Source organism: Agelaius phoeniceus, chromosome 14 (genome assembly GCF_051311805.1).
Source record: "Agelaius phoeniceus isolate bAgePho1 chromosome 14, bAgePho1.hap1, whole genome shotgun sequence".
In the NCBI taxonomy this organism is placed as follows: Eukaryota; Metazoa; Chordata; class Aves; order Passeriformes; family Icteridae; genus Agelaius; species Agelaius phoeniceus.
Genome location: NC_135278.1, coordinates 16304528 through 16330052, shown reverse-complemented (window position 1 = coordinate 16330052; position 25525 = coordinate 16304528). Strand labels below are relative to the sequence as shown.

The following is a 25525-nucleotide window of genomic DNA, read 5'->3' as shown; positions in this document are numbered from 1 at the left end:
ATTATATCCACGTGTGGGGCTTCCCTTAAATACACTTCCACTAACAACTTAATACTTTTTTCAATTACAGTATCATAAAATGCTACAACTTTTTTTGACATTCTACCACTTGGAGGCCAAAGCTTTCACCACTGTGACTGTTGCTACCACCTTTTGCTTTTCTTAAATGAAGCATCTTTATGCTGCCCCACTGAAGCCATGGTTTTGTGGAGAAAAAAGAAAAAAAAACTGGGAAAAAACCCTTTGGGAACTGAACTTCTGCAGGGGTTTGCACTCCATGAGCTTGATCCACAAGTCCTGATGGACTTACAAATCCTTCCCACTGGCCTCTTCTCAATATTTTAGTTCAGTTGCCTCAGTTTACTTTATTATCTTTATTTTTTTATATTTCTTTATATATTCTTTATTTTACCATCTCTATTTCCTGTACAGTAACTCTAAGAGTGATTTCAGACAAAAAAGGGTATTTTTACTTGACCACATTGTTGACTGTGTGAGACAAAGCCAGAGCTTTGGAGATCCAGAATTTCCTGCAGTGCATCAGAATTTCATAGTGCATCTAAAAATGAATTGCTCAGGGTATGAGCCAATGGCCTATCAAGAAGAAGGATTTGGATAACTACAGGTTACAAACTATTTTAGGAGAGTGGTCAGTGGCTCATTTAGTTTGGAGCTCTCCGCCTGGAAGTGTAAGGAGTTGGAGAAGGAAAAATAGTGTGAGGTGTCTGAAAATGAGCTGAGTGCTAAGGGGAGGCTCCAGCGTTGGTGGGGCTGTGTTTCCCTTTGGAACACTGATGGATCCATGCTGTGGGGCTGCTTCTGGTAGAACAAGGCTTGAGAGGACTTCTTCACCTGGGAACTCACAGAACCCTTTTGATTTTGTTGGCAGTAAGGAGAAAGAATGCCCTGATTTCACAGGACAGCTCAGAACTCTGCAATTTTAGGAATACTACCCCAGTTGCCCCCAGGTAAATCAGTATTTTTTATGTTTTATGATTTTATAACCAAAGTTAGATATCCTTAATGTAGATACATGATTTTACAGCAAAATATTACTAAATCAGGACAGGATGAATTGAGAAGCTGGAGGTGATTGTAGAAGGAGCTTGGGCAGATATGGAGATTGCCATGGGAGAGCAGAAGGCTCCTTGTGCAGGCACAGGGCAGGCAGGGACCAGGAGCTCTGTGTGTCCCCAGCCAGGGTGGAATCATGGAATGGTTTGGGTTTGAAGGACCTTAAAATTCATCCAGTTCCATCCCTGCCATGGAGAGACACCTTCCACTGTCTCAGGTTGCTCCAAGCCCTGTCCAGCCTGGCCTTGGACACTGCCAGGGATGGGGAGCCCACAACCCAAGGACTGAGTCAATAGAAGTGTTGGGAAACAAGGCTGCCCAGCTGCTCTCCCACATTTTCTATCTCCCTCAGTGAGGGAAAGAGGGAAAAGCCTTCCTGACACAATGTTCACAGGGGACACGTCACCGAGTGTCAGCGCAGGGAACATGAACTGATCCCAGTTAATCTTCCCTGCTTCCTTCTGCACCTCCATTTTATAAACTGAAATTGGCAGGGAATTATGGCCACAAAACCTGATTTCTGCCTCAGTTCTGCTCCTCGGCACAGAACTACCTGACAATTAATATTTGTGTATACCTTTTGAAATCTGTGACCTTTGGGGAGTTGACAGAGCTATAATATTGGTCTTTGTGTGCTCGCCTGGCTTTTAAAGTCCCTGCCTGGTGGATGTAAGTTCAGTGGATACAGATCTGAAACTTGATTTCCTCAGTATAGCTGCATTAGCATTCAGCTGTGGGTATGTAAGATAATAGTATTAAAAGCAACCTTCCATCCTGTTGTCATGGATGCAGCACAGCCCAATCCTGGGAGCACTACACCACCAGTCTTTGTACAATCTCATTTTTATCTACAAATTTTGATTTAATTATACCAGAAATTCTGCAGCCTTCTATAATATATGATTTTATTTTCCATTTCAAGCATAAAAATGTAAGAATTGAGCAGCTCGAGCTCTTTGTCCAGCGCTCTTTTTTTTTTTTTTTTTTGCATTCCAAGTATCTGTCAGTATTAGTTATGAGACTGTGTGAAATAAGTAGCCATGAAAGATGCCTGCTTTTATGACAGAATGAGTGGTTTCATGAATTTTAAAGGAGCACATTTGTATTTTCTGTTCTTGAACTACATGGGCTACTCGCAAATATGACAGAAGATAATTGTTTGAGGAATTATGATGCCTTTCAAGATTTTGCGGGATATTACTATTTTCATAATCTTTCATTTATCAGCTTCTGCTCCTTGATTTATTTATGGGTGTAATTTGGAAATTAAAGTACTCCCACTCTGGCAGCAAAGGTACATGTTTGCCTGGCGTGGCTGGTGCTCCCTCCCCTTGGCAAAGATAATGAATGTGCTAATTTTTGTGTCAGACACCCGAGGAAGGTGTCAGGGCTGGGGGCAGCCAGGTGTGATCCCAACCCACGTGAGGCACGAGGGGAGAGCCTGGAGCCTTGGGATGAGCGGGGATTTCAATCTCCAGCAGCACCCATGGCACCAGGCAGAGCGTGTGCTCCGTTTGTCAGGGTTTAAATGAAGTTTATCAGGGTTTAAATGAAGGCATTGTTAGCAGGGATTTGGTGTGAGCGAGTAGAGGCTTCGAGCCTTTAATTGACTCGGGAAATCTTTTTAGTTGTGATTAGAGGGACAGATACTCAGCTGGTGAGGACTGATGGTGCTCCATTGAATCAATTTTCATACCCTGTCTGGAGTCAATGGAGCAGGGCTCATTTATAACCCTGTACCTGGCCTGTTATTATAAAAAAACATTCCAAGCCTGATATCTGAGTGGTACAGTAACCTTTTATCAGGGAGCTGCTTGGCTCAATTTAAAAAAATTCATCAAAATCAGGGGTAAAATCCTTGGGCTAATAAATTCAGTGGCGTGAGCTATTTCCATTTGGTTGGGAATTTAAGTGTGGAAACCTATGGCTGTGTCCTATTTGCTTGAAAGCTCAGTGATGGATCTGCCATACTTTCATATTTAGCATAAGGTTGTCTTCTTAAAGACTAAAATGAAGCATCTCTATATCTATATGAAGCATCTCTATATCTGTATGAAGCATCTCCATATGAAGCATCTTTTAAAGACTAAATGAAGCATCTCCATACTCTTTTCTGGTTTAGCCTTGAAGTATTTTTATTTTTTTCCCTTGGCAATATTATCTCACTTTCCATCCCTTGATAACTGCATAGAAGGATTTTATTTTATGGTTAAAAAAAAAAAATCATCTGGATATCTCTCTGTAATAAACTTGTCCCTAACATCTGAATATTATCACTGAAGATCCCCTCTCGAAATTCTGTGCATGCCTGTAATTAAACTGCTCTGAAAGGTGCAGTCAGGAGAACCAGGCACCAACATTATGGAGTGAAAATTAAAGAGGCAAAACATCAGAGTGTCTACTGTATGTGCCTGCTGTTAGACACTCAAGCATGGAGAACAGGATACACCTCTATGGATGGATGGCTTTCCTTATTAAAAAAACACAGTAGGACTCACAGTAGGGGAACACACTAAAACAAGGCTTTGTAGTAATTTCCTTGAAAGAAATTTCCCAAGATAGCAACTTAAAAAAGCTTTTAATCTCACGACTGGCTCTATAGTGAGTTTTACTGGAGCTGGGATAAAAAAGGCCGTTAGATTGCAGCTGATCTGGTAGAGTTGGTCTGAAGCCTCTTCCCTCCCAAGAAAAGGATTAGACTTCCCTTGCACCAGAACAAGGGTTGAATAGATTGATGTGATTCTGGCATATTTAAGAACCTTAAATACATATCTCTCAAGTCTGAAATGATGTGGGAAAACAGAAGTCCCCTTTCCCAGCTGGAATACTTGGCCAACCACGCTGCCGTGCGGCACCGAGCCGATGCGTTAGATCAAGGTTGCTTCTTCATGTCTAAATTTGAAACCACTGTCCCTCGTGATTTTGAGCTGATGTTTTATTTTGGGTCCCTGAGCAGTGTCCTTTCCCACTTGGGAGGAACATAAAGTGCTTCTCATGAATTCCTGAAGAAGAATCCAACAGGACCATGTCCTGCAGAATCTCGTTGTGCTGCATCTGGCCAGTAACTCCCTCACTGTGATTTCCCTGACCTGTTGTCTATTCTACATGACTACTAAACACCAAAGTAAAGGAAAAAAAACCCAAAATCTGGCTAAATCCCCATGCAAACCTACTGGAAGTCTGGCCTGTGTTTTAGTTACCTGATAACTCTGAAACTGCCGTAGCTGCAGCTTTGTGCTGCTCTTGGTGCCGGTGCACATGTCCAGGACTATTGTCTGAAGTCCTGTGGCTTCTCCTCAACCTTCTCCTTCCCTCCTTTGGTGCTGTGGCTGTGGGGAGGTGGTCCCAGGGGTCTGGTAGAAGGGGCTGGAGGCTGGAGGTGCAGCAGGAGCTGCCCACCCTCCCTCCAAGCAGCACCAGAGTGCCCAGCACCGTGTGTGAGCATCCGCGGAGGAGAGGGAACATCTTGTACCTATCTTGTGTCAGCAAGCTGAGAACAGGCAAGGAACATGTCTGATAATGTGTTTCACATTGAAATAATTAAAGAGAATTGTTGCTGGAGGGAAATGTGCCTTTAAAAATTAACCCTGACATCTCTCCGACAATTTGGCGTATTACAAGAGATCCTTTTTTCCCCCTCTCTTTTTTTTCCCTTCTTTAGTTTTACTAAACTTGATATGCATTTTTCAGCACTTTGGAAAATGCAGAGCCTTTGAAAACTTCCCTGTATGAATAGTCTATACTTACAAGAGCAGCCCATCTATTTTCCACTGAACTACTGGTAGGACTGATGTTTAAAGGAACGGGGCTGAAGTAAATGACACGTTCTGCAATGCCCTGGAGCCTCTGCTAGTTATTATTGTTTGAATCTCTGTCTTGATTGCATATATTGCAGTCTTCTATCACACAGGGAGCCAGTTTTGAAATCTGAATGTTGTTCCTCAAATAACCATCGAGCAGCTAGCTTTATTATTTCTTCTTACGCTGAAAAAATATCCTTGGAAATTGAAAGTAGTCATTTCCATAAAACACTCAAAGTCTAAAAATGTTCTTTTTGAAGGAGCTGGAGTATTTGAAAACAAATGTTAATGTCTATAAGCGCAATATTACTTATTTTTTTAAAATTCAAGCTGTGGCAACACCAATTACATTCACATTTTTGTCATCTGTAGGAAGTTAAATATACAAACAGGTATCAGCGACTGGGAAGTTTGGCTTCACTATATCACAGCTACAAAAGTTTATTTACTGTTTGAAGAATTGTGCAACTTTTTATTGAGGTGAATTTCTGCATTTTCTGTTCTCCATTCGATCATAATTTGTTAGTCCAGCAGTAGGAAATGTTGGGTTTCTCTCCCTTTGTTTATTTATTGGTTTGAAGCTGCATTTCCAGCCTGGAAAATGGCACAGAAGGTGGCAGGGCTGGTGAGGGTGATCAGGCTGCTTTTCCTCTCTGATGTGGCTGGGACCATGGGAGTTTTCCAGGCTCTTTCCCTGTGCTGGTCACCAGGAGGAACCTGAGGGTGTTATTGCAGACCTGGTGGCTGGAATTCTGCAATTCCTTGGTCTGAGGAATGGCTGAGGTGCTGCTGAGGCATCCCTGGCTTCCAATTCTGCAACTATCAAAACAGGCATGCAAATTGTCCTTCAGATGCGGCAAAGTCTTTTTGTTTTCAATTTTTGTTCCTTATTTAATTTTTTCTTCTTTTGAATAATGTGTGACCCGATGGGAGGCAAACAGAGTGCAATGTACAGGAGCAAGAACACACTTTTAATTTATGCCTGCAGTTCCCAGGTTGCAGGGCAGATTCCTGGGTGACACTCTCTGTCCTGGAGCACCTCAGTCTGGGGTTTACACTGACAGAATCACCTTGCAGCAGCCAAACCCTCCTGCTTTCCTTAGTCAAGGAGAAGAGATTCAGCCTCGTATTTTCTCTTCCCTTGAACTTTTGACAATTTGGTGATCTTGGGCACAATCCTCCAAGGTGCTGAGTACCCCCATGGGTGTTTAACCAGGACAGCTGATGGTTTGTGATGCTTCCTATGACTGGGTGCTTCCTTAGTTAAATTTAAAATACAAAATACTTTAGAAACACTCCTTAAAAACATTTTTCTTGGCTTGGGAAGGATTTTTGCCCTTTTTATAAAACCAGCAGCTGAAGAAGTATCTGTTAGCTGCTGGGATATGTGCTATAAACCTGGCTGTACACAATATTGCTGCGATGTACTTTTTGGCTATTAAAGGCTCATTAAAAAAATTAAAGTCCCCACAATTTACAATATTTTCCATTGAAATAGCATGTTAACACATTTCTTTAATCAGTGTGTAACTGTCAGGGGAAAGAACAATTCATCTAGTATATGCATACATTAGGAAAAAAAATTATCAGATTTAATTTTATTTGTTTTATATTCAGGGCTTTTTTGAAGGAATTCCTGCAGGGAAATGGTTAATCTATTTTTAACTAAAGCTTACTTTTGTAATCTATCCAGTGCTTAGAGTTCTGTCATTGATCTATGATTTATGTGATTTAAACCACCTCTTGGCTGTAACATTGGTTTCTATCCAAGATGCTGAGCTGAATACTAATTACGAGATCAAATTTATGCTGTTGGGCTAAGCAGCTGAAGGAGCTTTCCATGCAGGACTCCCTTAAACCACGCCACCATTCAGCATTAGTGGAATATTTGGTGAGGGGGATGGGGGAAAAAAAAGCTGGAAAAGGGGGAAAAAAAATACAGCAAGAAAGCTGAAGTGTCCTTTGAAAGCTTTATTTTTAGTTCTCTTGAATGAGTGCACAGTGCTGGATGCAGAAATTCAGCGTGTGAATATGCACATGGGGCTGTTTTTCCAGCAGAATCTCACTAATTCCCCCTAACGACTGGGAAACCCACTGAGAAAAGCCAAATGGCACCAGCGAGCAAACAAATAAATATGATTGAGGAGATTTTATTCCAAGATGTATTTTATGCCTTTATTTTGACAAGTATCACGTTGTCAGAATGATTTATGGTATTTCAGAGCATACCAGTAAATGCACTGTAGGATGGGTCCTTACAGGAAGAAAGTCTGGGTAACAATAGCTTTGCTTTGCCTCTCCTCAATGCATTTTTGCTGAGAAATCAGCCAAGAGCACCAATTTTATAGAAAACATAGGTTTCCTCCAGTAAGAATGAATACCAATTCTATTCTCCTGCATCACCTTTGCAGAGGAGGTTGGGATGGCAGCAATTTTCTTAGGGAGAAAAAAAGTCAAAGCCTGCTCCAAGAGCTCAGAATCCAAACCCCAGTCTGAATAAAAAAGAAAATTCCTATTGGAGTTTTATTGATTACAATGATTTTTGAGAGGAAACATGTTCCAATGCACCATTTGGCTATCATCTCTGTTGGTGTAATGTTGAGGTGCTTCGTTCTGATGATGCTGTAATATTTTAGCTTGTTCAGGCTTCTTGTATTTTTTTATTTGTTTGTTTGTTTGTTTACAGTGTCATTTTCCTGTTTCCCAATGCTTTGCCTTATATTTTGTTCCAATTGGGCAACTGGAACATTTTCAGCCTCCCACTGCACCTCGTTAAAATGGAACATTTCCATAAAACGCTTTCCCAAATTCAGCTTCGCTGGAATCATTTTAGGAACATTTTCAGAGATCTTTTAAGAAATACTGAGGAAAATACTGGGATTTCTCACAGAATTGCAGGTTGTGACCATTTCTCCTGCCTTTTTAGCTGGGGAGGGGCATGTTCTGGTTTGGGGAACGCAGCCTTGGCCAATGGATCAATGCATGGGGGGTGTCCCCAGGCACGGAGCAGGGGAAGGATTTGGATGCTCTGCTGTTCTCCCTGTGATATCTGTGCTGCCACTGGTGAGGATCATTGCCTGGAGCCCTCTGGGGGCTGTGTCCCCTCCCCTGGCAGAGGTTCCTGCAGCCAGCAGGTCTCCCCGCTCCGGCCGTAGGAGGCCCTTTGGTGGGGAATTAATTTCCTTTTATCCTTATTCTTGCTCGCTTTAAAAACAGAACCCAAAGCAAATAAAAAACCAGAAACTGAAATAAAGCAAACAGAAAATCCTGAAGAAGTTCCTTCCAAGGGTAATTTTAGACTAATGACCTCTGGTTGTGTATCTATTGCTCATGATCTTCCTCATTTATTATTTCTCCCATTTCTAATGTGAAGAAACTCATATTTCAGTTAGATCCTTTTTGCTTTTCAAAATTATATTATTTATAATCCACTTGATGTCATACTTGCTTTCAATGTGCATTGTTATAAGCAATTTGCAATGTGGAAATAACCCACATTGTGCACATTTGGGGAAAAGCTTTTGAATATCCATTTGCACACGTGATGCTCAAGTGGGATGTGCTTGGGGACATTTTTATTAAGAGGTGCCACAATTTATGATCCCATTTGTGTATTTTGTTGTCCTGTGATGCCATCCTTACCTGCCCTCTCTGTACCTACAGCAGATTCATCCCTAATCTTAACAGAATGAATTTCCTCACAGGCTTCAGTCTGCAGAAGGGACATTATTAAAAATCCTGGATGAGCCCAGGGACACTGGAGGACCCCCACGTTGTGGCTGTGATCGCAGTCAGGTCACTTTGGCAGCTGGATGTGAGACATTCCCTCACTGCTTCTGCAGGGAAATAATTTGCACCCTCGGTGATGTTGTTGATCTTGAATGATCTGAGGTAAAACAACAGAAATGAGGATGGGCCTGGAGTTAATTGCTGTCATGGTCTGAGGGACTTCAAAGGGATGATTTTACCAGAAGCCTCATTAAATGGGTTGGATATTCTGCTGTGCTGAACAGGTGGCTGGAGTGCTCCAAAGGGAAGTGTTTGAAGATGGGAAGCCCCTCTGGGATTCTCCATGCCCGCGGAGCTGCCAGGGCAGGGAGCAGCTCCAGCAGAGACTCCCAAGGTGGGCCAAGGGCTGGACTTGTGTCAGGGGAGGCTTGTGGGGGCCACATACCCAGGCCACCCCTGTGGGTCCTGAGCAGGAGATGTTTCTCTGGAGCCCTGGCTGGTGGGACTGATGCTGTGGAAGCCACACAGGACCGGTGTGGCCTTGGGGCAGTGGCTGTGCCATGGATGCCATGGGAGCCTTCCTTCCCTGCACCCTCACCTACACTGCCTCCTACACAGCTTTTACAGGGCAAAGCTCACTGAGGAGCAGAGAAATCCTCTATAAACCAGGATAAAGTAACATTCTAGATGAAAGATATACAATATTCTAAATATATACACATATACACATAGACACTAAATATTTGTTCTGTTTTCCTTTTCGTTCTCTGCAGCAGAACTGTTAAATTCACAATTATGGGTTTGGCAGTGAACTGAGGGGATTTCAATTGAAATTACAGAAACTAAAATTGCAGAGATGTAACACATCTCTGTGCTTACACCTGGGTAACTAAAATGGGATTTATGCCTGATAGATAAGCAGGTATTTTGTATATCTTCATATATAATGTCAATAGTACACAAGGGGATTTATTTTCTCAGTCACAGAACCACAATAGAGGGGTTTGGGTTGAAAGGGACCTCAAAGATCATCCATGGGCAGGGACACCTCTCACTACCCCAGGTTGCTCCAAGCCCTGTCCAGCCTGGCCTTGGGCTCTTCCAGGGGTCCATGGGCAGCCACAGCTGCTCTGTGCCAGGTGATCATGGCAGGGGAAATCCAGATTTTCTCTGCATCCATAGGATGCTCCCTAATCCCACAGATGCAAAATTGATGAGTAAAAGGAGTTGAGCTCTACTCAGGCTGCTGAACATTCAAGATGAATGTTCCCACCACACAAATCAGTTTTTTGCCCTTGGGAGTCCATTTTTCAGCAGCACCCAAAAACTGCTTTTCCTTAAGTTTAAATCCCAGCAAACAAAGAGCAGAGAAACCCAAACCACACCAGGCATTTGGGACGCCCTCCTTAAGGAAGTAGCAGCCCTGGAAGAGCTGAAGTGCCTTTAAAGCACTGCTGGGTTTTCATGGAAAATGATTACAAGTTCAGAGATAATTTATAAAAGAGCGTAGGAGCTCTGTAGTTTCTGCAAACCAGTGGAAATTAATAAAAAACCCAAGGCTGGCTATTAGATAAACCCAAGCAGACAAAGTGTGTGTAACTACCCGTAGAGGGGCTGACATGATGAATGATGATGGATCCAAAGCCATCTGAAGTTTTTTAGGAATAATAGCAGCATAAAGTCATTTCTATAGGGTACCTAAATGTGCCTGAAACAACAGTATATTCAAGGTTGCATATTATGCTAAGAATGACAAGTATTTATGATTGGAAGATGTCTGGGCTGGGAATATCAGTTTTTGTAAACCTTTTCTCACTTCTTTAATCTTCAATTTAAAGACCCATCCAGAGATTTAAAAAAAAAAAAGGGCTGATTCCTAGAATTGTCCTGCAGAAATAGTAAATACCCTCTCAGCTCAGTGCCTGGTACTACACAGGTGTTTTTCTTCTGGAGGAATGAATGTTTTCCTTGGGGAACAAGTGGGGAGAGGCACCCGAGTAGCAGGAAGGAGGGTGGGCAACAGCTCAGCTCATTTAAATCCAGCTCTGCTCAACTGAACTCCTCTCTAGGACTGGGAAAGAAAATCCCTCCAGTGTGGTGCCAGTTGTGTCGAGTGAATTTTATATTAATGCAATTGTAAGTGTTGTTGAGTTTGCTGTTTGGGGGGGTCTTTAAAGTGTTGGTTTTGGATTTTTTTTTTAATTTATGGTCACAGCACTTGTGGTTAAATGTGGCAGCTGAAGAAAAATAATGCAAAGTGTAGAGAATGGACAGAAATGTGTGTAAGCACCAGGGGCATGCAGTGGAGTTTTAGAAGAGCAAGAGCTTTTGATAACAGGTTATTCTGGGAGCACAACAAACACAACCTGTGTTTGTCTCAGGTTTAGAAAGAGAGAAACTTTTGTGCCAGGCACAGATTAATTTCCAAAACCTGGGGGTCTCCAGCTTTCCCCAGCCTTTGCTAGCACACTGCAGCAATGTGTTCTGTGAGCATGTTGAATTCTCTTGGGTCTGTAAGAGCCTTTGAGACAGAGCTAATTTTTACTGCGTTGACTGTGGAGATTTGTGATTTCAGATGTGAATGTCCCTTTCTCAACCCTGCTGCCAGTGACCCACTGCACTGCAAGTGTCTCACATCATAAAGTGCTTATTCACAGAGGGCTCTGACCAAGGCTATCTGGAGGGTGGGAGATGCTTTCCTGGCAATGGGATGTGAACATCGTGGGGCAGATCTTCAGCTGGGAGAAAAATCCTGCTCGGTCTCTGTGGCTCAAAGGACGTCTGTTAATTCATGTGGAAAATTCGTCACCCCAGAGAGATCACAAAGTTCAGTGTCCTTGAGCAAGTGCCACACTTTGCAGTCAAGATCGAAATGTCTTTCTCACTCGAATTCCCTTGAATTTTAATTTTTCTAAAAGTCTTTTAAATTATTTTATACTGAAACCTACAGTATCATCCAAGATAACTTTGAGGAATGCTGTGTGTGTTCCCCCTTTCTCTTTCACTAAGTTATTGAATTTCCACACTGGTGGGAAGCCCTGAGAGCTCACCTGGCTCCTCTGCTCATGGGCTGTGCTCATCCTGTGCAGAGGCTGAGCTCTGTGTGGCCATTACCACCAAAACAGCCATCCAGGACTTTATCTGGTTATCCTTGAAAGAGCCTCAGTCTTTGATTTCCAATTTAGTTACATCAAATATTTGAGGAAAGTCTCCTAGCTGGAGGATTTTGGAGGGCAGATCTGGAGGATTTTGGGAGCTGGTTTGCCTGCCAGGGCTGTGCTCTGGGCACTTTTCTCATGTGTTTTGGTGGTGAATTGAGAGGTGGGATTGCCTTGTGCTGGAGCAAATCCCCCGAGCAGAGGATTTTCAGACTCCTTGGCATTGGTGCAGGGCAGCCAAGCAGCCTCCAGGCAGTGCAGCTTTCCTCCTCTCCTTTGGAGAGCAGCAAGGCACTTGGAAAAATGAATCATCTCCTGGCACAAAATCTTTCCTCCCTTGCTGCAGGAGTTTTTTGTCCTCTTGTTGGGGCATCTGGCTGCTGATGTTGTGGTTGTTTACCTCTCGAGGGACAGGTCATTTGGCTTGAATTCAAACCAATAAACCCACGAGGGTGAGGTGCTGTCGAGGGCAGCATTAACCTGGGGACAGGAGGAACCATCAGCATCACTTTTGCTATTGCCCCAAAATGCCTGTGTTCAACCAGGGAAGGAGACTTTTGTCCGTCATTCAGATGTGTCAGAGGATCTTTATCTTCCTTTTGAATCCCTGGTCTGTGCTGGAGCTGATGACAGGCGTGGAGTGCAGTCCCCTGAGGCTCCCCCCTCATTAACTCCTGGGTTTCTTCCCCCTCAATCCAGCCCCCAGGACAGAGTGCAGTGTTCACAGCCCTGCCTCGTCTGATGGAGTCTGTTACTTCTGTGGGAGTCTTCCTTCCTTTATTTTTTATTTTTAATGTGTTGCACAAGTGCACAAACATCTCAGAGGCCTCCCTCCCTCCCATCAGCTCCTCATTGTGGCTTCTACTGGAAGTCAGGCAAAGTCATCTTTACTACTGTGAGTTTTATCAACTTGAAATACAAACAATTATAAAGAAGTGGTTTCAGGCAGCAAGGTGGCCCTTGAGTGCCTCAGTCAAGTGTTGCATTTATGCACTGAACTTTTAATTATGTTTTTTACATTATTCTCTTGCACTTGTTGCTTTATGTGAGTCCATGGATCAGATGAAAGGAATAATATTGGGAGGAAATGGGCTGTTGGTGTCAAGTGGAGGGAGGTTTAATGTTTCTCTGCCCATCCCTTCCAATCTTTCTGGTTAATAATGACTTGCCTTATTACCTAAAGCAACTGCAGGAAAGCTTAAGTTTGAAAATCTGAGTACTCAGAGTAGAAGAAAACTGCTCTGGAGAGGGTCTGTCACCTTTCCTTTGACTTACAAAGTGTTTCTCTACAGAGGTCAGTGTTGGGAAGGTGCTGGGAGCATGGCTCTCTCCTGAGCAGCATAAATCCATAGAATATAACCCCTGTAGTTATTTGAGAGCCATTGTGTCATTAACAGATGGACTTGATGGTCTTGGGGGCCTTTTCCAACCTAACTGGACCTGTGATTAGCAGGACCCTTTGAGCCAACAGTGTCAGCTGTAGGAACATCAATGCCCTGTTCCCAGAGGTGACCCCAGAGCAGTAACCCCCATGGCAATGTTCTCCAGACCTTTCTCCTTTTCCCAGCAAGAAGCTTTTTCTCCAAGCTGATGCCAACCCTGCTGTGTCTGCTGCCTCACTTTGTGTGATGTGTCTCCTAATTTGTGCTATTTTGACCTTCTCCAGCAGAAGGTGTGGTAGTCCTTCAGTGCAGGGCTCTGGAAGTGCCCTCAGGTCCTCCTCCCTCAACCAGTGACTGCCCTGCATGAAATGCTTCCTTTCCTGTTGTCTAAAACCCAGGGTTGCTTTGCCCTGTGCTGCCACATCCCCTGGCCAGCCAGCAGGCTCTTCTGGAGGCTTCTTGGATTCCATTAACATTTTGTTAATGAAATAGTGCTTTGTCAAAGAGTCTTGAAAACTTAAAAGGGTATTTAAGCTTCTTCCGTGAGTCAATACCATGTAATGTCAACATTACCACGAAGGGATAATTCAGAGATGTCACACAAAGCTTGTGTTATGCCATTTGCAGTCTGGCAAAACAGCTCAGCATTTATGTTGTTTAATCCATCTTCAGAAATCTTTTGTTCTGAAAAAGTTGGAGATCAATCTTGTCAGTATTTAGTGACACAAAGCTGATGTAAGTCACTGTGCTCCTATTGACTCCATCTGAGTTGTAATGATTTACCCCAGGCTCAAATTAAGCCCAAATTAGGCACATGAAAAACCCAATACCAAACTTTTAAGGAAGATGGAGCTGAATGGCACAGATCTTGGAAATGGGAATGTGGATGGAAGTAGACTGGAGGAAACAGTTTGCAATGGCCTGGGACAGTCCAGACACCATTTGAAGAGATTTAAGGAAAAAAAACCTTTTCTAAGGCTTTGTATTGATGGAATAATGGACTTTCCTGGCTAGAAGGGAAGAGGAAATACAGAACTGGAGTTCAGATCTGAACACTGGCAGTGAGATTGGGGCCATAGGGACTGAATCCCACACTGCACGTGCTGCAGTGTCCTGGGCTTGTCACTGTCACAACCATTCTGGTCAAGGTACACAAAACCTTTTTTCCCTTTCTCCTCCCTTTCTTTTTTTAGCAATTTTCTAATCATACCCACCACAGAAGGAAGTTGTTTCATCCTCCTGGACACTGCAGTGATGCTGTTTGTTTTACCTTTGTACTTTTTAATCCTTTTCCATTAAAGCTCTCTGTAGTTGATGTATTTGAATGTAGTGAGCAGTGGCCTCAGCTTGCTTTGAAGAAAATAGACTGCCTTACTTCATCCTTGGCTGAATCCAAAATGCTTTCCTGTGATTATTTCTTGGCTGTGTTGAATCTATTTCCCTTTCAGACTCCGCAGATAGATGGGGTCAGCTCCACAATGTCTGGAGGGATGTGAAGTTCTTTAAATATTATTCACATATTTTGGTGGCAAAGGTTTAGTGCTTCATTCACATGCAGGATTTTTGTTTCCAACCAGGCATTGTGGAAGCAGGCAGCATCCCAGACCTGTGCAGGAGCTCAGCAGGGGGAGAGCAAGTGTGGAAAAATATTCCCAATGTTGTGTTGCTGCTGGTGGCTCAGGTATGCTGAGGTAATTTGCAGGTTCTTTGGGAGGAAGGGAGAGCTTCTGGCTCAATTGCACACAGCAGGAAGAAAAATAGTGTGAGGCTCTTCATTTTGTACTTTTTTTGCTGTTTTACAACCTGGGAAACATTCAGGGCATAAATCAATTGCTCTTTCAGCAGAGGGACACAGAGGTCCTGCAGCCTCCTTGCTCCAGGTGAGGTCAGTGCAAGAGCAGTGGGAGTGAGGATAAAACGTAGACAGAAGGGAACACGGTGCCAAAGCAGGGTAGGAGACCCTCAGAGAGCAGGCTCGAGCACACAGTGTGTTCCTTACAGTGTGAAAGGGCCTCAAAATGCTCAGCTCTTCTGGAGAGATGCCTTGTTCAAACTGGGCTGTACCTGGGTATGTGCAGCACAAGAATATTTTGGTAATTAAATTAAATTTTAGCCTTGTCTCACAGATCCCAGAATACTTGATCAGATGCTTTAAAGGAATAATGCCTTTGCTAAGTAGAAAAATGTGAAGAAACCCCACAAATGTTACGTGAGAAGCAGAATCAGACATAAAGTTTATGATCCATCTTGGCCTGCTGTTATAACCCAAACGTGGAGGGAGCACAGTGAACCTGAAACACCACAGTCAGCACTGCAGCAAAATCAAGCATGGCAATGGAGGGGATGTTTAAATTGAGGTTAAAAGAAAAAAAAGTCCCAGGGACTACTAATAAAAAAGAAAAACTTGATGTGGGGAGTAATACAAGTGTATCTGTGAAGTGCCATTCAGGCACAGGCTGTCCCAAAGGCTTTGCAGCTTTTAGTAAAAATACAGTGTGAATAAGAGGAAGCTGAGAGAGCAGTGCAGGATGATGTGCATTTCAATCCAGCATTTAAAAAAGGGAGAAAAAAGTCTTTGGAGACAATAAAAAGCTGAAGTGTTTCAGGTGGGAGAAACTGTGGAGAGGTGGGATTTGTGGCTGTGGTGTGGATGCTGGAAGAGAAGGGATGTGGCCACATCAGGTGTGTGATGGCAGTGGGAGCAGGGAGAGAGACCCTGCTAGCTCAGGACTGTGGTCATCAGTCCCAGAGATGGCACTGCCCTCTCCCAGTGGAAAATAGGAGATTCCCTTGCAGATGCAGAGCTGCTACATCTCATAAAATCAGGTGTTACAGTGATTTAATCAAAATTGTTCTTAAAAATACCAAGTGCCTGATAAAAAGATAATCCATGAAACCATTATGTTTCTCTTTCTCTTAATCCTTTTCTGATTTTTCTTACTCTCATCATTGATATTAAGCATCTCTCCCTGAATCCCTTGTCTCAGTTCTTCCTGTATAAATTTCAGACAAAAATATTTTCTTCTGTACTTTTCTGAAAATGATAATTTGTGGGGCAAGCGGCTCTGAATTATTCTGTGTTTAGACAGTGCCCATCCAAGCACAGCCCTTATGTTATCCAGGGACTTCCAGCTCTGATCATGGTCATTTCTGAACCAAGCAAAATATTCCCTCTCTATTGCATTAAATGGGGGTAATTGAAAGGAATCTGTGTTTTTGCTACTCCATACTGTCCTGCACAAGTGCTTATTGTATTTTCCTTGTTTCAGGCAGTTTGAACAGGGAGCTGTGCTGGTCCAGCTCATTGGAAACTTTTGTGCAGAAACCAGGAGGATGCTACAGCTGGAGCTAATCCCTGAGTAAGTTTTCTGGAGGCCATTATGTCTCCCAGAGTTTGGAGGTTTTCTCTAAAGGAGACATTGCTCTGTGTGTGAGGCAGAGAGAAAGAGCATCGCCTCGAGGCTTTCAGTTATCACACTGCCTAAATAGCCCTTATTTTTAGTCAGAGTCTTCTGAATATGAGATCCCACTACAGGTAGGTGAAGTGACCTCTTTGGGTTTGAATCTGCTCCTCTCTGGCGGATGCAAAGCTGCAGCTTTGAACGGGAGCCCCCTCCTGCTCTGTGCAAAGCTCTTTGAATTGCCCCCGATAGGTTCTGAGGCTCCCCGGGTGCGTGCCAGGCACTTTGAAGATGAATGCCCAGAACGAGGGAAACATGAAACAAAACTCAACTCCCTTATGTCAGAGTGAGCAGCAGATTCCTCAAAGACCTGCAGCACAATGGTGCTCTTTGCTGGGTGAGAGGAAATGGGCTGTGGTTCACCAGCTTGTCAGAGCAGAGCAGAATTGCAGAGCAGGGCCGTGCTTTGGGTGGTAGAGCAGCAAAAGGAAAGGTTTGGGAGGCTCCACAATATTCAGGTCTGGCAGAAGTTGTTTCAAGTTGGCTTTGTTGGGTCTCATTTGGTGGAGGGAAATTTATTCTTATTAATTTTGATTCCTCCAGAAGTTTGTTGTGCGTTCAAGGTGACAGATGTGGCAGGTCTTCTTGAGGGGGAATATTTTTCTTTGTCTCCATGAAAATCCTCACCCCTGCTCCTTAAACTCTCTGTAGCCACCATAATTTTTGGTACATTTTGGTGGTGACCACCCACAGTCTTGGGAGCTGAAGGGCCCTTGGGGGAGGGGCACAGCTGTAGAAAGATTTTTGTCATTTGTCTTATTCCAAATATTTCTCTGACAATTGACATGAAAATGTCCATTAGTGCTGTTTTTAAACCTGATGGATCAGTTCTTCTGGCTCTAGTGTGTGATCCAAAAATTTTCATTAGCTTCAGATGGATGAACCCATTTCTTTGAGGGGTTAATGGGTTTGTAATGCAAAAAAAAAATGAACTGATACCTCAGGAGAGACTGGGTGTGGGAACAGAAGGGAAGGGAACAGGAAAACAGATTAAAAAACACCAAGAGAGATTTGTTAATAGTGGTTGGAGATATTCTTCTCACCTGTCCTGGGTGACTGTTCAAATGCAGATGTGTGAACTCCTGTAAAGCAAATGAGGAAAAGCAGAACCCTTCGGGCCATAATTCTTTTCCATATGTGATAGATCCCTCTTCCTTCCAATCAATTAATTGCATCCTAAAAACATCTATTTCTCACCATTGACTTTAAAGGGATTTTAGATGAGTGGCTCAGATATAGCTGTCTACACAGTAAGTGATTAAAGTTGGGTTAGATGAGCTGGCAGACTACACGGGATTTTTTTCTTCCTTCATGCCAACCCTAAATCAAAAGGCATCTCATCAGAGTATTATAAAATACAACCTTCAGAGGGAGAGTCTTCTTCTTCCATATTCTGGCATCTGAAGGGAGGAGGGAGACTCCCATCAATTTAGAGAGAGGAAAAGATTTCATCTCCCTCTAGAAATCATGGCCATAATGGGAAATTCAGACATTTATGAGATTTGCTTAGCCAAGGCAGAGCTGAGCATGTGGATGCTTCTGTTTGTAGTGTTGCAGCAAAAGCAGAATAAGAGACTAATTTTAGGGGTTATTTTCATTCTTTTTTGCCCCTCTTTGATTAAGTTAACAGCCCAACTTGTACCTGGGGAGGGGCAGACACAGTCTGTGTCACCTCACAAAATAAAAGCATTTATGAGCCCTCTCCCCATGACTACAAAATGGGGGTAAACTGGGAAATAGGGCTGATTGCAGGTGTTTATTAATGGGGAAACTCCCAAAGAAGCATTTACCAATTCACTAGAGAGGAATTCTCACCAAAACCTCCTGCAAGTTGTGCCTGGTTTATGTTTCAATTTTAAAACCAGGTAAGGTTGTAAGAGAGATGAGCAAGTTACTGGCAATTGGTGAATATTTCCCTTGGATTTTAAAAGTTGGCAAACCTTGAATATTCTATAAATACTTTTACATACCATAAATATCCATATATTTTAAGGCAATGTGAATTCCAAGGACAAGAGAAAGCAGAGCAAGAGCTGACTTAGTTTTAAATCAGAAAGGGACATGCATTTGTTTCCTCTAAATGTTAATTCCTCAACATAATGGGTAAAGTATCAAATTATTATTTAAACCCACAAATAAAGTGCAGGCCCCTTTTCCCATCTCTAAGTAATGTTCTCCTGCCAAAGGATAGGCATGGCTGTATTTTTTCCTAATGGAATCTGCATAGCTTTGCCCTGATAGTCCACTGCTGAATATTGATGGTGCAATAATTGGCTCTTTATTGGTATATTGTGTTTTCCTGGAGATTTTTCGACTTCCTGCAGTAAATCCTTTTTGAATTTTGCTCTTTTTATGGTTTGGTGTTTACAAAAGTTGGTAATTCTGGTGGAACAGCAGGACTGTGAATAAGACTCAGGATTTTGATTTGTTGTATGTCATGAATTGGTAGCTGGTATCTCTCCTTTTATCTTTTTTAGTAGAAATATCTCAGTTGTTGCTGTCTATATTTAGCAGGAGAACTCAATCTCTCTCCTCTATCTGTTTTCTCCTATTTGTCCCTGGCTTGAAGGGTTGGTGGCACTCAGTGGTGGATAAATGCAAGGAAATCTAATAATGCCTTTCTAATATACCCATTTATCTGCTATCATATTTTATTTTAACTCTTCATGCAACTGTGCAATCATTGCTCCATTGCTATAATTGGATTTCAAAGTATATTTGTGCTATTTAATTACATCTATAGCTTCTCTATAAGTGCATTCAGAGTAATTAGTAATCTTCTACTTTTTAGTGGAATTATATTTTATATCAACTGTGCTCATTTTTCTCTTCAAATTCTTCAACACATTTGCACCAGTTTTGCTTTTTACACTGGAATTTCTGGCATAAATAATCATTAAGGGTTTTTTTTTTCCTCCCCACTGTGAATGTGAACAGAGTCTAATCCAGCTTTCACTGGAGTCAATGGTAATCTTTTCATTTCCTTCAGTGAAAACTGGATCAAGTTAATAGATTGCAAATTGCATTCAAGGCAAAGTCACATCTTATCATAGAAATAGTTGTGTAGCAACTCCTGGGGTATTGATGAAAGGTGCAAAATTGATTGTTTCCATTTTTTTCTTACGGGGTTTTTTATAGATTCTCTTATCCAACTTTATTAATTTTTTAGCCCATAAGTTACAGCATTGCAATAACATTTAAAAGATTCATTTTAACTTGCTTTTCATGACAAATTACAAACCTTTCCATTTGAAGGTTTTCGTGAGTGGCTCTAGAACTTTGCTTTCCATACCCCAAGTTTATCCATTCATCTCCATTAGGATGTTTGAGAAAGGGCATTTTTAGGTTTTAAAAATATTTTATCTTAATTTTCGATTGCAAACCAAATATTTGACACTTTTTTTTGCCATTTCTCTTGTGTCACTTCAGAGTTGTGTCAGTTCATGGACAGATTTAGTCCTCTTCCTGATGAATATGAAAACCTACAAGCACTTCCCTCTAAAACTGTAATTCCAGCAAATTATATTCCCAAGTAGGCAGAAATTTATGATGTTCACTTTTTCCAATGTGTCAATTTTGCCACTGTGGGATGGTAACTATATGTACCAAGTAAAATCTTTATTTAAAAAAAATAAATTATTGCAACTGGCTCGTTAAGGAGTTATTTTTCTCTTGTGCACTGCTCCCACTCTGTTGATTAGAGGTTTGTTGCTTTGGTAATGTGCTTCTCCTCCAGGCTGTTAATGATTACAGACACCTCTCTAACCTGTAATTTTGGGGGAAGGTTATTGACAAGGTGAGATGACAACAATTGTAATTGTTTCTATGGCTTAGAAATGTCCTTCATCTCTGCTGGCCACGTGTCAGGGCTCAGGATTTAGAGTGAAAGTGGAGCTGATGCCCAGGATTAGAGATTCTTTCTTGTGCTATTTATTCCCAAATCGTGCCAGTTCATGAGGTTAGAAAGAGCACTGTGAAAGATGAGAAATTGTTATTTAATTCCTAATGAAACATCAATGCAAATGGTGCCTATTCCACCCCCATCAGAAGGTGACTTTGGTGGGTTGAGGATGGAGCCCCTTGGTTATCCAAGGAAAGATGCTCATCCTGGTTTGATTTTAGAGCCTCAGGAACCTTTGTGAGCTGGAGCATCTTCAGCTTCAGAATACAGGATGAAAATGATCTGTTCACCCAGCCTTTTCATTGAAAAGAGAGACATTGAACCATTTGTATTGGAGATTTTGTTATGTTTCCAGCATAGAAAAATTGTTTATGAGCCTTAAATGGAAGAAAAGTCCTTAACTATGACAATAGTTATAACTATAATAGTTGTAACTACATAATAGTTATATAGTTACTGCATAAGAGAAATTAATAGCATTTAATTACTAATCATTTGAATGGAGCAGCATGAGCATCCACGCACCTGAAATTCAAACTTTGAATCCTGCAGGTGTTCACATGGTGAGAGGCGCCTCTCCACTGATGGGAGCCACATTCCCACATCACAGGACACTCCTCATCAGAGGCTGGATTTTTCCAGTGGATGCCTTTGAGCACTTTGCACTGAAATTTTGTCAAAGAATGACTGGTGTTTTGCCACTTTAAAACCATGGAAACATCACAATGTTCTTTTAGAAATGACTCCGGGAATTAATTGCAAATGACTTATTAATGAAACAAATATTCAGCTGTCACTGGAACCAAACTCCACGAGATGCTTAATGATTATTTTTTGAGAAAACACTTTTGTGTTTGTTTGATCTGCCTTGTGTTAACAGCAGTAGGAAAGGAGGGAAGCATTTGGTGTCGGAGTGGAAACTTGAAACTGGCAAAATGGAGAGGAAAAACATCAGCCAGTGACTGGGAAATAGGTGAGAAGCCCAAAGAAAGAGCAGATCCCTAACAATCATGTTGGAAAGCTGCTCCCCCAGGCAGCCTGGTTGGGTAATAAGGGTTAGATCTGGGGGCAAACTGGGGAATCTGGAAGGGAAGGGTTTCACAGTAACATTAATTTCATCACATTCCGTTCTGGAAAATGAGCACGAAAGGCTTTGCCTCGTATGGGGTGGGTAAATGTTTGCAAACTGCAGAGAGACTCTCAAATGAATGTGAAATATCAGCTGTAGCTCTGCAAATGACAATAGAAATAAATGTTGCTAATTAGGGCATGTGCACTGCTCTTGGCTGTGGCACGGGTCTGGGATGGGCCCCCAAACCTCCCTGCCCAGCGCTGTGTGCATGGACCTTCCCCAGTGCCCATGAGCCACCCAAGGGAGACTCTCCCACGGGCAGCTGGCTGAAGCCATGCATTTTTCCAGGAGTTCTCCTTTGCAAGGGCCAGCTATAAATAGGTAATCAAGCTTTTCCACGGCTGCTGTTTACAAGAGCAGGAACACAGGGCAGGACACGAGCGCGGCGGATCCGCCCGCCTCGGCAACACATCTCAGGTGTCCTTCTGCTGGTGCTGCTAAATTATTTACCACTCAGCAAGCCTGTGACTGCGTGAGATATTGAAAGGGGGGAATCTGAGGTGAAACCCCATCCGTTTACCCAGAGCTGACACTGGAATATTCATTATCACATTAAATCCAACCACAGTGAAAATGAAGGCTTCCGTTGATTATGTGCTTGCATAAAAGGCTTCTTTGGTGGCAGGCCCGTGTGCCAGGGATCTGAATATAAAATCAAGTAAGTGGAAACCATTTTTTTTTATGGTAAATTTGCCTTCTTGGAAGTTATGAGACTTGGCAGGTTTAAATTATGTTTTAAACCTGCGGTGGATTATGTGATTTTTCTAACTGGCCGCAAGCAATACGAGATGAGCACATGCCACCCCAATCCCAGCCACAGGCCTGAGCCAGGATTTCCAATGCAAATAAAAAAAGAAATGCAGGTTTTATATGCAAGGAATAGTGCATATTTATCTCAGTGCAGTGTTGGTTTGGCAGGGTTGGTGGGGAGGTCTCCTCTTCCCAAGTGCTGGGTCTGCACTCACCTGCCTTTCCCTGTCCCTCTTCATCCTGAGTTTGTGCTAGAGCACAGCTCAGAGAGGGGATTGAGAGAGCACATTGGATTTATGGATGTGGAAAAGTACAGGAAAATACGTAGATTGGCCAAAAAAAGGCATGGGGTTTTTATCCATCCCTCCATCCCTCCATCCATCCATCCAGTGCGTGCTCCTTCCCTGTCTTCCCCATCCACCAGGGATCCTATTGAATTAAAGGCTCAATTAAATCTTCTCTGGGAGGCAGAAGAAAACGTAGAGGTGCTGAGATGAAGCAGCACCACGTGGTGAAAGGCCACCTCTGGAGCAGGCTGTCCCACTGGAGGAGGAGGAGGGCTGGAGGCTCTGGGTCCCTTAGGGCTGTAAAAGAGCTCCCAGGAAAACTGGCACAGTGAGGGCTGGGTTTGGTGGTCGTGGGCATGTACAGGGATGTGAGAACAAAACCTATTTCTGTTGGTGCTGAGAACGAGGATTCGCCCACCATTAGTAATTTATTGAAAGGTGTGACTGATTGCATCAGCACAAATAATTTAAAAATAGATTAAAAAAAATAAATCCGTGTTCTCCATCCCATTATACTAACAAAAGACTTTCTAATTTGGCAAACAACAGGTAAGAAACAGGATGATCAGAAACCAGATTTGCCTGGTCAAAGATGGAGATGGATAAATCTTGATTTGGAGCATGATTGAAGTGAAGCCATCATCTTCCAAGAAATCATGGGGTTTTTTTTCTGGGAATGCCAGAGATACTTTGTGGCACATTCTTCCCTTTCTGCCTCCTGTTTTCATCTGTAATTGGAAATGTATTTTGTGAGAGAGAATAAAACAAACATCCAGTAGATACAAAAGCAGCAAGGACCTTCAGCTTTGGCTAATCCCTGTAGACAGCACAGAGAGAAACAAAATGTTCTGTAGCTATAACTGAGAGGCAAAAAAAAAAAAAAAAAAAAAGAAATCTATGTTTAATAAACATTTAAAGGAAGAATTACATGTGCCACAAATCCCCTTTTATATTGCACTTAAAATCTCCTTACCTGCCCTTTAGTTTTCATGGTTTTCCTTATCTTCAGTGTCACTTAATCATATTTCAACAGGATTTGCTTCCTCGCTGCCCATCTGCTCTTCCTTTCTAGTGCAGCATTAATGCCACAACACCATCCCAGTAGCTCCCTTCTATGCCACTTTGATGTCAGACACCCAGGGATTCAGGATTTTTTCATTCAGGTTCAGACAGAAAAGAAAAATACCTGGTTTGGAGGAGTGACAGATCCTGATTTCAAATGGAAATGTCCAGAGCAGGGCGGGGGATGAAGGGGCAGAGAACAAAACTTGGACTCCTGTGGATGGGGAATGTTGGGATCCCGTGGTGGTGCTGCTCCATGGGGAGCTTCTCCTGGCCCTGGGGAGATGCAGGCACTGCTCTGCTTCGAGTCTGGGCTAAAGAGGGGTCATCCTCTGAGGATATTCACAAAATTAATTATGAGTGCAGAGGGCAAGGCTGGCTTCACCCCTGGACACCCACCTGGCTGCACAGCTGGATCTGTGTTTGCTGAGTTAGGGGCATCATTTGGAGAGTCTTTATGTGCTTTATTAATCCTAAAAGCACTGAATTAATAATCTTTGTATTTATAACTTTCTTATTTTCAGAGTTAAGGAAGACTTTGTGTATTGTGTCTCACCAGTTTAGGAGCAGAATGGTGTGCAAGGGCTCCTGCAAAGGGGAGAATGTTCTTCTTTAGTGTTGTCAGGACCTCTCCCAAAAATGTCATGTGCTGCTTTTTGCACAAAAATTGTGAAAAAAAAAAATAGAAATCCATTCTAATTCCTCATGTATTTGTAAATTCATTCTTAGGTCACTGATGGGAACAGGTCTGTGGTACAGCTGGGGATATAATTCTCTCTCACACCACTACTTTAGCTGGACATTAAGCTCTTATGATAATTCATAAAAAAGCCTTTTTTAAAGCTATCTGATGCCTGCAGTGATCAATACTTGAACCTCTATTCTTGAAACATTTTTAAATTAAATATAAATTTGGGGGATTTTTCTTCTAAGAAAGTTAATCCAAAGTGCAGCTAATCCAAATTCTGAGGTGTTGGTGCCAGCAGAAGTCACTCTTGATATTTCCAATTAATATTTGCCTCAGCTCTCAGGAGGCAGAGCAGGGCTTGGTTGGCTGCAGGATTCCAGAAATTCCTGTCTCTGAGTGGGGATCAGGCACAAATGCTGCTCATTCATGCTCGGTGCAGTAAAGACAAAATACACCAGAAACTGGGTGTGCTAAAGCAGTGCCAGAGGCTCTGCCCTTGCCCTGCTGGAACACGACTCTGGACTGGCTCCGTGCTCACTCTGGGGTTGCCTGAGCTGGCTTTGGTGGCAACAAACCAAAATGAGGTGAGGTCACCCCAGTCCCACCAAGGAAAGGCGCCAGGAGGTGGCAGGGGACAGAGGGACACCTGGGACAGACCTTAAGGACAAGTTTAGCGAGAAATGGTGGCTTGAGGAAGATGAAAGTGCTTTAGTGAGAGGGTGTCAGTGAGAGGGAAGAAGGCAGAAGCAGGTGAGGAAGTTGAAGCAGAGGCTGAAACCCTGAACAGTGAGAGGAAGGGGATTGTTCCACTTTGGTTTGGTCAATGAATGTGGGGTGAAGACAAGCACAGGTTGATTGTCTGGGGGAAGAGGTTTGAGGGGGAAACATGGGGCAGATGTCTGAGGCAGAGGAGAAACCACCACAAGGCTGGTCATGGGGCTGGCACAAATGAAAGGGTTAGAAAAGGAGGGGTGGCTTTAGCAGTGGGAACAGGAATTGGCAAGAAAATGGAAAATGAAAACCACTCTGAGCTACATGGAAAGCATTGTTTATTGTTATTATTAATTATTGTTATTATCATCATTGCTATTATTGTATTAA

At 42.7% G+C, this 25525-nt stretch overlaps 1 protein-coding gene across 16 annotated transcripts in view; it reads left to right on the top strand.

Annotated features, from left to right (window-relative positions):
• LOC129125855 (uncharacterized) overlaps positions 1-25525 on the top strand; it is an 86151-nt gene that overhangs the window by 35148 nt on the left and 25478 nt on the right. For 8 of the 16 annotated variants that reach the window (XR_013184240.1, XM_077185902.1, XM_077185897.1 and 5 more), the window contains one exon: positions 16413-16502. The exons of 1 other annotated variant lie outside the window; for it this stretch is intronic. Coding sequence is in view for 8 of the 15 variants with exons in the window: in XM_077185902.1 (XP_077042017.1) it covers positions 16413-16502 (90 nt within the window). In the remaining 7 variants the exon portion in view is untranslated. Of the gene's footprint in view, positions 1-14720; positions 14825-16412; positions 16503-25525 lie in introns of all 16 variants that reach the window. 7 more of the 16 variants (XR_013184236.1, XR_013184235.1, XR_013184237.1 and 4 more) reach the window with 2 other exon arrangements.